Source organism: Pavona decussata, unplaced genomic scaffold (genome assembly GCF_977016875.1).
Source record: "Pavona decussata unplaced genomic scaffold, jaPavDecu1.1 SCAFFOLD_51, whole genome shotgun sequence".
NCBI lineage: Eukaryota > Metazoa > Cnidaria > Anthozoa > Scleractinia > Agariciidae > Pavona > Pavona decussata.
Window position 1 is genome coordinate 3,802,858 of NW_028145473.1, and position 12,765 is coordinate 3,815,622.

At 39.0% G+C, this 12,765-nt stretch overlaps 1 protein-coding gene across 1 annotated transcript in view; it reads left to right on the plus strand.

Moving 5' to 3' along the window:
- The window catches only part of LOC146481140 (uncharacterized), a 37,346-nt gene extending 31,597 nt beyond the window's left edge, over positions 1–5,749 (plus strand). The window contains exon 3 of the mRNA XM_085108773.1: positions 5,017–5,749. Coding sequence (XP_084964899.1) covers positions 5,017–5,277 — 261 coding nt within the window. The 3' untranslated portion in view covers positions 5,278–5,749. The remainder of the gene's footprint in view (positions 1–5,016) is intronic.
- The last annotated feature ends 7,016 nt before the right edge of the window (positions 5,750–12,765 follow it).

Genomic DNA, 12,765 nt, shown 5'->3' on the forward strand with positions numbered 1-12,765 from the left:
AATTTGGGGCATCGTCCTCCGGAGAACAAGACGACTCGCAAAAGGAAACAGCAGAAGGCTCAATCAAGTGTCACTTCACTGAATTTGCAGCAACAGAAGTTAAGGAACTTGGGTTTCTCCTCGCAGCAAACACAGCGGCCAGACCAAGCTAAAGCCCTGCAAATACCGCAGACATTTGCGAGCGTCCAGTCCAATTCTGCTCTTCAGTCAAGCGAAGTAATGCAACTAAGATGCTTGCCGGCCACAAGTCACCACATGGAGCATCCATTACCAACTCTCATGGGGCCTTCGTATGATCATCACCATCCTCAAACGCTGGCAGGTGGCTGTACTGTTCAACAGCGTGACCCTTCGACCACAGGGCAAGATTATTGGCAGCCAGCACGCCTTTCCGGTGCCGAAGGTTGGCATTCCGGATATTCTCCTCACAGATATGAGTTGGTTACGTTGCCAGGCAATGTAAGGAAGTGCTATGGTTGTGGGGCTGAGTTTACTGAAAGGCACAGAAATTCTCCCAACAACATCGTGGTAAAGCATGTGGACAGGCGACTTGTTCGTAGAGATGAGCATACAGGACATTTCCTGTATAGTGCTGATTACAGCAATACATATTACCACCTAGATTTTGGCCATATTTAGCGAAAAAACCCCTTCTTCAATGGGCAGGTTTTTATTGCTTTTGACAAGTTGAGATCCTTTGACTATGCTCAATGCGACATGATTGAAAACTGTAATTTACATGTGACAGTAATTTAACTTTGTCTACTGAACTGGACGTTTGTCTGAAGTTTTGGTCGCCATATTATTTCTAACAGTAATTGATATATTTTTAACAAATCGGCAATTTTATCAACCTCATTTCCAGTGTCCTCTCTCTTCTTCTCTCGAAACAAGACCCTGGGTTGCAGCTGGACACATGATTCCAACAACAACTTGCATTTGCAGGTCAAAAGCTCTTACATGATGTGGAAAAGCCTTGGCTATAACCTTGTTCTAATGACCGATACCTCCCATGATATTGCTATTCTTGATAGCTCTCAGATCTTAGGAGCCACACAACTGGGGTCCTTTCTCGAGGTAGAAAGAGAGAGCACCTGGGAACGAGGTTGCACTTTAAACTTTTATTTTTATAACGTACAGAGGTTCAATAAAGTGATCAATAGCGACCTATACGGAGAGGCTCAACCCCTTACCTTTTCACGAAAACCAATCTCCTGTTCTCGTATTGGAATGCTAAATTTTTTTGAATTTCTTCACTTTTTCGGATATCTAAAGCCTAAAGGAGAGAGCTAGCCTCTTCGTATAACTTATAATATGAATAACCTTCCCCAGTACTAAGACACTCCATTCTCATTGTTGTTCGCGTTTTTAAGTGACGTTCTTCCGTTGTTAGGGAAATAAGTTTAGCTTTCGTAAGACCCTTTGAAAGCGTTTTTGGCCAGTTTATGGTGGAGACAAAGCTTTCCTATGTCAACGTGCCCTGGCGGTCGATGATCTCTGCTAGAGTAACAGAGTAGGGGAAGTGTTGTTTAATTTTCATAAATCCAAAACTTGAAATATTGTAAATTATTAATATTTAACAAAAATTAGTGACATTGTTAATTATTAAATTATTATGATTAAAAATGAACAATTATTTAATCCTTACCCACACCAACACCCACGACCCACGACTTGTACCCACGACCCACAACCATTAGACAAACTCAACCCAACAATGCAATCACTTACAATTCCTTACTAGATAACTGTGCAAGGTTACTCCAAGTAGGGTTTAAAGATAAACCCAGAATTAGGACTCAATTTGGGAATTAAACTTAATACTCAATAGGGACCCCAATTAAAATTTATCCTCAGGTTAACATTAATCGCCCTTCAAACAACTGAGCCAAAGAAAAAATGCTGTTTAAATATAAGTTTTTATACTATAAAGTTCATTAAGTGAACAATGAAAGTATTACAAACATTCTCAACTATTATTCTACACATTAATCCAACTGCAAAAACACAGTGGACGAAAATGTTCCAGTAAACTTCATATGCAAATCTATTACAAGTGCCTTGTCAGAATTGTAAGTTTACTCCCAATAACCTTGTTTCCAATCTTTTACAAATAACACTAATTCAATGACTCTCTTTATTTGCAACACCATTTCCTGCAGACCGTGTTTTTCGAGAAGATAAATGCTAGCCAGTTGACAGACCAGTTAGCCGATTTTGTTACCCAATTACAACGGATTGGTGTAATGCTGCAGGCCTACAATGGTGCGTTTAATAACACCACCCACCCAACTGCAGCAGATGCCCAGGCGCAATTCACGCAGAATTGTGGACCACACCCAAACAAAAAAAAAGAAGACTGCCGATGGACATGCAGCTGAAAAGACACCATCAACATCATCAAGTGAACAGTGACATTATTCAAAACATAATTAGATAAGTTGACAACATTGAACTGGTCAATGATAGTCAATAACCTCAATTCTTACATAACATGTAACACGTTTTTAAGAACAAGTCTCTAAACAGGTAGCATTCGTTTTTTCCCAACATTATTCAAAGAAATGTTTTCAAATTAGAAGTATAAGATGTTTTGCATAAGGTATTAACAATTGAATGAAATTTAGTATAATTTGGAATTACGCAACCCTTAAGGTCCCAAGAGTGACAAACAAATATGTCTTGCTAACAACATCAGCATATCATCAAAGGTGACGATTATCAGAATTACTAAATCGATAACCAAAGGGAGAACGTTTGATTGTAAATCAAATTCAGACAACTAGTCTTAAAAAGGACTCTCAAAATCAGTCTGGAAAGTTTTGTATTTCCATCTTGGGCCTAAAGAATTATACTGACATTAAACAATTTTGTTTAAGAAATAGCCAAAACTAAGTCATACCTTTCTAACTGATTAATTTGTAAGTAAACATCAATTATCGGAAATCGTTAATTTTTTCTTCAATCAGAAGAAATAAGTAGTTATGTAACTCAATGTAGCCATTTCAAGATACAGGTATATGCTAATTGGACACGGCATTATTTAGTTTATGTCAGTTTCAAACCGTATCAGACCTGTAATTAATGTGATCAAACACGTTTTTTTACCATTCATAGTTCCTGCGATAATTGTCACGGGCGTCTTTAGATAGCAAGAAAAATCCTTGTTACTTTTGCGACATTTGCGGATATTTTGGGGCCCTTCTTGCCTTCATCTTCTTTTAAGTCTTGAATCCTGTGACATTTGTTATTCTTGCGATTTTTGCTATATTTGTCACGGGCGTTTTTAGCTAGCAAGAAAAACCCTTGTTACTTTTGCGACATTTGCGGACATTTCAGAGCCGTTTTTGCCTTCATCTTCTTCTAAGTCTTCAATCTTGTTACATTTGTTATTCTTGCGATTTTTGCGATATTTGTCACGGGCGTCTTTAGCTAGCAAGAAAAATCCTTGTTACTTTTGCGCTATTTGCGGACATTTCGGGGCCCTTCTTACCTTCATCTTTTCCTAAGTCTTGAATATTGTTACATTTGTTATTCTTGCGATTTTTGCGATATTTGTAATGAATGCTTTTAGCTAGCAAGAAAAATCCTTGTTACTTTTGCGATATTTGCGGACATTTCGGGGCACTCCTTGCCTTCATCTTTTTCTAAGTCTTGAATCTTGTTACATTTGTTATTCTTGCAATTTTTGCGATATTTGTAAATGACTTGGCAGCATAATTTTTTAATCATTTCTTTTGCGATAATTGCGAAAATAATTTGCTAGCAAATTCTTGCTAACAAGGTCGATCCTGGACATACCTCACATTTTTTGCTCAACTGAGTAAGTCTAGCAACAAACCCATCGCTCTCAGCTTGGTTCCCAAGTATGCAGACAGCTACATCCTCAAAAGCCGTTCTGTGCCTACCGTTAGCGACCTCTTTGAAAAGCAGTACCTTGATCTTAGCTATCCTGAGCTACTGAAAGCTTGCCATGCGGTAAAGATTGAGATAACAAAGAAGCAAATCAAACAAGTTGAGAGAGATACAATCGCTCAAACAAAGGGCAACAGTTTTTTCAAGCACAGAGCTGGGAGAATCGGGGCTTCTCAGAGCAAGGCTGCATGTCAGACAAACCCTGCCTTGCCCTCTCAGTCTCTCATTCAGTCTGTCTGCTATCCGGAATTACACAAACTGAACACTAACGCTGTAATTCATGGTTGTAAACATGAGCAAGATGCCATCAATGCTTATGAAGAGAAAATGAAGAAGGAACATATCAACTTCAAAATTGAGAAATGTGGCCTCTTCAGTGTTGTAAACAAGAGCAGTTCTTCATTCTACGTCATCGATCACGTGCTCTACCAAAGACGATTTTACTTCGGGTCTTGAAAACGGGGAAAATTTCGCCTTTCTCTGGCAATTTTCGGCCTTTTACTTTTTTCTTTTGTACTTTTTGTGCCGTTTACCCTTTATTATAGTCCAAATGCTACCTTTTAAGCGCAAGTTGTTTTGGGGTCTAGAGTATCCCTTTAAGACTTTTAATTATGGTTTTTAGTCAACAATTGATAGACAGTAACCAAATAGAACAAACTCACACTAGAGTGGACTGTTTCATTTACCTTTTTCATTATCTTTCTCCTTTTTCATCCAGTTTTTATAAAATCATAACTTACAGATACAATGTATGCACTACTTAGAGATCATAAATAATTTCATACAAGATAGGCCATGGTAGCAAGAAGATAAGGATTTCATGATTCATATCTTCTTGCTAACAAAGTTTTCTTTTTGTTTTATAGCTATTAATGGACGTTTTCATCAAAAACAATGTTGCGCAGGGAATTGTGTCATAAATGTCACGACTAGTGTGGATGTAGAAAATGTATACCCCTCACCACGTTCCATTTTTTACTCAAACACTTAAAAGTTGATTGGCCTCTGAAATATCCATTCTGGGGCATAATTGTAACATTTTTTGCAGGTATCATCCCATACCATTCTCTTATTTGTTTCTGTCACTTCACTTATCTGTAGGCCATGGAAGCAGAAGGAGAACTAAAGATTTACCTTCAGTCAGAAGAAAAGCAAAAACTTTGTTACATGCTTTATATGGGTGACAGAGACAGTAAAAGCTATGCAAGGATGAAGTATGCAAACCGTTTATGGATGGGAGAGGAACGGTTTAGGGAGGAAGGAGAGATGGCCAAAAAAGATAGGGAGGAAGGAGAAAGGAAGCAAAAAAATAGGGAGACGGGACAACCTGCAAAAAAACGGAGGATGGAGAATCTTCTTTAAAAAAAGATGGCATGAATGTTTAAGGCCTTAGTAGCTCTTAATTCAAGGACCTTACTGACTCGTCATTTTGACGTTTTGTTGTTACGTTTCTGTTTAGCTACTGTCGTTCTTATGCTGTTTGTGGCATTTAGTTTAGGTTTGGTATGGCTCATTTCAGTGCGTCTGGTGACAGTATAACCTCTTTTTTTATTGTTGTAAGGAAAAGATTTGAACCGTGTAATAACTATACAGCTTTTGTCAGATTGCCGGGCCCGGATATTTGCTTTTGTTGCAAGATGTTGTGCTTCTTATCGTGGTTATTTGTCCCTTGATACGTTCTTAAGCATTGTAGCTTCTTTGAAAGCTATGCAATGCCATTAAATTGAGGACTAAAGGCCGCTTAAGTTACGGCTGTGTCTTTTGTTGTCGCTCCACTAAGCTCTGTAACTGTGAAGTTTGTGTTGCGAAAGCTTAATACAATTTTCCTCCTGTGTTTTGATTACGCAGATTACGTGCTCTGCCCAGGGGTTGCTTCGAGTACTTCGGCCGTTAGTAAATTCTGTAGCATTTAAGGCAATGGTCAGGCACTACGGCGGTTTCGATCATAATCTTGTGAATCTCTAGCCTGCGAATACAGCCGCCTCTCATTCGCTTCCGCTACGCGTTTCGCACGTAGTAGCGGGAGCGAATGAGAGGCGGCTGTATTCGCAAGCTAGTGAATCTCTTGTTTCAATCGAAATTCGCTGTTTGAAACCAACTTCAAATCTGCAAAAGCATTCAATAATACATCTTCCTCGCCCGCAACTTTGTTTTTGCATCACAGCACGCAGTAAGACAGATTAGATTGCTTCAGTTCTCAAGAGGCTTACTGTCAAAAATTAGCCAATCAGAAATTTGTGTTTGCTAGCGGACGCAGAAATGAATCAAATGGGGTTCTTGTGACAGGCGTTACCCTTTTCCCTCTCCCCAACCCCCCTAATTTTTTCTCGTCTCCCTCGCTCCCCTTCCCCTTCCCCGATTACGCCGGCCACTCAGACTAACAAAAAACACCCTTTTCTTTATGAAAAGAGCGGTGCTCCCTGTAAATTTTCTTTTAGCGCTGGAGTTTCTTTTTATTAAATACTACCTATGATTTAGAGGATTTGCGCGATAGACACTGAACAAAGCCATGTCTTTTAATTTAACTGTAGCATGTGTTGTAATTGATCTCAAAGGCCATTTTGACCTCTTGTTGTTACGTTTTTGTTTAACGACTTTTTTGCTGAGCAATTAGATTTCAGAAACAAACTTAGATCAGAGGGTTGATTTAACGAAAGGTATGTATTTAAAGTTATTGGTAACAAAATGGGTAAATAGTAGTTCGTAAATGTGAAAAGACTGTTGTAGTGTGGTTTCACAAGATTGTGGATAAAGTTTCAATTTGGTGTACTTAGCTTTCGTAAAAATCTCAACGTGTTGAGTGATGTAAGCTCAGGATTACAACGAATTCTTGTTGACAAATTTTAAATATTTGCAGATGTTTTTATTGCAACAGTTGTTATTCTATGGCTGTTGCAAAAGTTCTTCATTGATGTACTTGAAGAAGGGCCCATGGTTCCTATTCAAGAAGTAGGAAGCCGTGGAGAAGCAGGCGCAGGGTGAGGATATGAAATTTGTGTGTAATGTCGTTTCAAGAATGTTGTTTACATTTAATTGAGATGTAAAAAAGATATATGGAATCACTAAAATAGAATTTGTCTACATCACCATTAATAGAGACGCTGATGAAGATGGCTCAGGGCCTGTAGAGCACCCCAAGGATTAAAGGGCAGGTGCCGTATGTATATATACGTTTGTTTATGAAAGGTTAGTGCGTTTTAATTTTTAATACGTGATAGTGCAAATTAGTACATACAAAAGTACCAAAAGAGTAATACTTCTTTACAGCCAACTTTAGTAAATATCTGTAAGTCGGTTATTACGCCCCTTTTTTGTTGGGGGAGGGGGTGTGTTTTGCTTAGTGTGCAAAAAGGTTATATGTGCCTAAGGCCAAGTACCTAAGGCCAAGTGAAGTTTAAATCATGCATTGTGCAGGTGCACCTAATTACAGTTTTCTCTCAGATTGTATGAAATGTTATTTTATGTTATCTGTAGTTGCCTTAATGGAGGAGTCTGGTTAAAATTTGGAGTTGAATTATGAGCTCAATTTATTTTGTTGTTCTTGTCGTAATTATATATATCTTTAGTTACGTGTTCAAATTTGTTCATTCGTTGCCATTGCCTATTCAAGCAAATATATTTTGGACGCTTTTTTTACATCCGTGTGAAGTCAGATGATTCCCTGGTTCCTGTAGTCCTTTTCAAGATTATCTCTATTGGATATTTCCAAAGTTCAAAGGCCTGGCTGCATAGTACAGAGTGTATTTAAAAGTTCTCGCATGTAGTCTCAACAATTTCTTGCCCTCTCCTTGTGAGTCTTGTCAGGTCATCTTTTGTACAGCATACCCAGATTGGTGACGACAGCACTGATCTGTCTGATTTCCGGGCTTTCGTGACTTCTTTTGTTTGGTGTCGGTTTTAGCGAATCTGAAGTTTTCAGAGCTTTTTGAGTATCAAGGTGAGTGAATGTTATTTACATGAAAGCAGTTTACAGCGTCACTGAAGATTGTTTTAAAATTGAATCACGAAAGTCTCCTTCCTTGCTTTTTTTATTATTGGTATAAGGCTAAATTAACGCTGCATGGTTTATGACGTTATTGACCTAACGCTGAAACACCAGAAGAATAACATCCAGCAATGTGAAATAAACTCTACAAGTTCAGTGAATTTAACCCGATGCATAGAATAATTTTAGATTATTTAAAGTTTCAGTTCAAATTAAATCGCTATTGTCGAGGTCACAATCAAGGTCAAGGCCATGGTGTTTTACAGATTGAAGAATACTCTGTTGCTAATGAACCAGTGGCCCATGCTGCAGAAATAGAAATCTCACTTGCTGGATAAAACGCTCTAAGACCTTCTCAAGAAATGCAACTTCACTCAGGATCGAAAATACAACCACCTCATGGCTAAATCTCATTAGCGAATTGAAATCCTTGATTCTCGATCCACCGAACGAGTACTTAAACAGCTGCACGCCTCACTTTGTACGGAATGAGGCCATCCTTCACAATCATTCCTCAAAACCTTAACACAGTAGCAACTGATGAGATTTACTGACAGAATCAAACCTGCAGTCTTGCTTGATAGATACTATGGAGGAAAATAATACTATGAATGAAGGACTACTCACTGCATCCACATCACTGCTTAAAAGACATTACCGCAATCAAACTTCGCAGAATTCAAGGACTTGAATTGCGAAAAAGCACTGAAGTAAACAAACTACTAGTAAGGAACTCTCTGCGGTACATGACCCGAAACTAAACGAACATGTGGAAAGAATTTCAAACATCCAAATCTCTTTCATTTACACATGTGTACCCCAGGGCGAAAGATTTAAAAAAAGAATGTATTTTTTACACCGCACGCACTTCAAACCGACAGAAACTTTCCAGTACAGACTTTGTCAAAAGGGAAGCCTAAAGACTTCTCAGAAAACTCTTCAAAAAGAACATTCGAAGAAAATATTGCTCTATTAAAACAGAGATTACGCTACAGAGGTTACCCCAATAACCGTACAGATAAAACTCTCTCAGTAGTCATTTTCAACGAAAGAATGTCAGCCCTACAAAACAGACAAAAAAGGCTCAAAAACATTTTGCGGTTTGTTACAGAAATTGCCCTTCTGTGCCTAATCTTAAAACCATTCAGATGAGCAAATGGCACTTGATAGAAAATCAGCCTCTGCTAAGAGAGATCTACAAAGACCCTTCCCTACTTTCGTACAGAAAAGGGAGATGTTTTAAAGACTTACTCGTAAGAGTAAATTAGCTTTAAAGGTCATCCATCTTTACACGGTAGTTAAAATAAATGTTGTAAACATCAAAGCATCAAACTTACATGACAAAACCAAAAGGTAGTATGGGAAGAACGAGATATTATGAAATGACAAACGTGTTTCATACGTTTTCCTTCTTTTAAGACATGTGGAAACGAGGCACTGTGGTAAAGTAGCAGATAAAATAAGCCTCTTAAAAGACTTATCAGGAAGAAAGGTGAAAAATCAGGGAAGAGGGAGAAACGGCCGAAAAAATTACGGAGGGAAAAAAATTGGGAGAAAAGAAACTGCCCGTTCCTCTCCCTTCTTTATGGAATGGCTTTGAGACAAAATAAGGGGAATGCAAAGCAAATGGCCCGAGAACAAAAGCTATCTTGAAACACCATTCCAGCACTCCTGAAAACCCGCAAAATGAGGACTGTCCTACTGGTAAGACATCCTTGTGCAGTTTCCAGAAAGACATTGCACACGTCTTATATGTCTTGTTGTGACCTGTACTGCAGTACACTTTTCCAAGCACTCATCTTAAAGACTCGCGGTACTCCATAGTGACCTAGGACTGATGACAGACAGAATTCTACAATGAAACAAGACTAAGTTAAAGTTTGATATGGATTCTACCAGTCCTGTCCGTCATTCCTGTGGGCACTAGCAAGTTATTCTTTAAATTATCACTGATTACGTTACTCCTTCATTCCAGACTGATGACAAGATGGAATCCAAATCAAACTTCAACTTAAAGGTAAGACTTGTTTTACTGTAGAATTAAGTACTATTGTACAAAGACCTAAAAACAAGAAATGGCTTAGCACTACAACCAAGTCATCCAAGACCAAATTGAACCAGGAATAGTGGAATGAGTCTACGACGCAGCAAACAGCACGAAGCTATAGTCCATGTAAGGTACTTATTAATGAAACAGCAGAGAGCATGGTTAATAAAAATTTATAAATTTGGTGAGGGCCCATAGGAAAGCACTTTTCCTCGATGAATGCCTTCACCCAAGAACACCGCTCCTGAACCGGCATCTTCACTAAGTCAAGCCTTCTCCCAGGTCCATGATGAACACCAGGATGCATTCAGATTTTATTGGCTTAACAATCTGACTATTAGACCAGCACCAGGGCTTAATGAAATCCCAATTTCTTCCAGGGTGAGGGGGGTATCCAACCCCTCCTTCAAAGCTGCATGTCAACATACCCTAACATTGTCAAGGAAGTCTACAATTTCGCCTTGCAATAGTCCTTATTCTTTGTTTATACCTTTCATGTTTGTAAAATTTTAAATCTTGTGTATAGTAGGTCCACATCAGCCCTTCGGCTGCCGATCCCCTAACTAACCTACTTATCAAATAAAGTTTACTTACTTACTAAAGTCTGCATGTGGATGACCTAGTCAGTGAAGGCTCATCCTATGAGAAGCAAAGTAGGTCAGCTCAACAGCAACTGAAATACTTGCTGCAGGACCATTGAGTTGAGCAAGTGGCGTTCAAATGATCTAGAGTTAGGTTCTACAAGTCCTAACCCAGCAGGAGAAGAGGGACTTTACACCAAGGAACAGTTGGCTTTTCAAAGAAAGAGAACAGGCACACTCCTGGGCCTCCCAGAGGAAAAAGAAAGGGATACTATTGGTGTAAAGTTCTCCTCGGAACCAGCGGAACCTACAAAGTGAGGTATGCTACAAAAGACAGCCCAATATACCATTCACTTGGGCTGGTATGTCCCGTTATTCATTTGAGACATACCACTGCTCTCCTGTTTACCCCCTTTAACTACCACTATGCTTAAAGCAGTTCCATCTCCGAGCAGTTACATCCTTACAGTTGCGGAAGATTGTTCAATCATTTCCTTTAAACAAGGCACAAGCGAAAGACAAGTTAAGCTAGCTGTGGTAAAGGATGCTCTCCCTATTATCCTGACAGTTCTAACTGAGATTGTGAACAGGTCGCTTTTGACTTCAGCTCAGTTCCCTCTGCTTAAAAAGAATCTGAAGTGGTACAAATATTGAAGGATGGAGATCATAAGACTCCTAATAATAATCAATCCCCATCGCTCATCCCAGATCTGTGAGCAAGCAGCTCACAACCAGTTAATGGAGTATACGATATGTACGAACTGTCTCACTGAACATCAGACAGGAATAAAATACAGCACTCTACAGAAACGCTGAACATCTTTGTTGGATATGATTCTTGAGGCAATGGATTGAAGGCACATTACAGCCCTGGTGCTGCTTGATTTATCAAAGGCATTCAACACTATCGAACAAGGACTCCTACTGAAAAAACTTCATTTAGTGAGTATTTCTAGAGATGCCATGGAATGCTTAAGGAGCTATTTCACAGGAAGAAGTCAGTCTGAGAGAACAGGCTGAGTTGTTGGATTCCTGTACAGTAGCAGACGTTGTGTCTTAGTTCTGAGCACCAGCAGGAGATTGTTGCCTGGTATTGTATGCATAGCCCTCAGTAGTATATGTAGGTAACTTTTGCCCCCCAAAATGGGCTTGGTCGAGCGCGGTCAAAAAGAAAATAAAAAAATGGAAAGGAGTGATGACGTAGGGCGCGCAGAATGCGCGCTGAAGTATGGTGCCGAAAGTTATCAATTCCTCTTTCCGAGAAAAGCGTGGCAAGAGGACGTCTCTGTAAGTGTGTGAATACCGCAAGTGAGTGTGGGGTTCTAAAAGCGAAAAAGAAAAAACATGGAAAGAACATTGAGTTTAGAAGATGCGGGGAGATTGATGCACCCAGAAAAATGTGTGGAGATCATTCGTTGGCTAGAAGATTGCCACCGTAAGTAATGAGAACGTCGCGGCAAGCGCGTGAATAAAAAACTAGAGTTTGTTTACATCTTGTAAAATAAAAAAAATGAATTTATTTTGGAGGAGCCAAGCAGAGAAGAAAACAGCTACCTTATGTCAAATAAATCATGTAGAACATCCATTTGATAGATCAACGCTAATGAACATGTATTCTCTGTTTTTCAGTAAAATGCTTTGCTGTTCATCGCTTTGGGCCAGTACAGCAAAGAAGAACATTGCTTGACTTCAGGCAGTGCAAAAGTTTGCAGCACGGGTTGCCACTGGGGCAAGAAATTTTGATGACGTCAAATCCACATTAACGCAACTCCGCCGATTGCCAGTTGCTCAGCAACTTGAGATCAGAAACACTGTAATGGCATTTAAATGCCTGAACAGACTTTTCCAAACTTACTTAAGCAACAAATTCACAGTTAGAGCTATGTCCACTCTCGCAATACTAGAGATAGAAACAAGCTGTATGTGCCGCTATTCAGAACAACAACCATCCGGCAGTCTATTGTATATAGAGCCATTTGGCTTTTTTAATGAACTCCTTCAATCTCTAAGAACTGCAAATACTTTAGCTAATTCTCTGCTTTTAAGAGTCCTGCTTTGGAGGGGTTCTTAGATTTTGCTATTTAGATTAATAGATATTTTTATATGCTTCTTACATCTATTACGTGGATTGTAATGGTTAATGAACAGCCACTTTAAATGAAGTGACTAATAAAGTCGTTGTTATTGTTATATCTGCACATGTTCAGATTCTTTGTAAACTTTATACTACATTAATA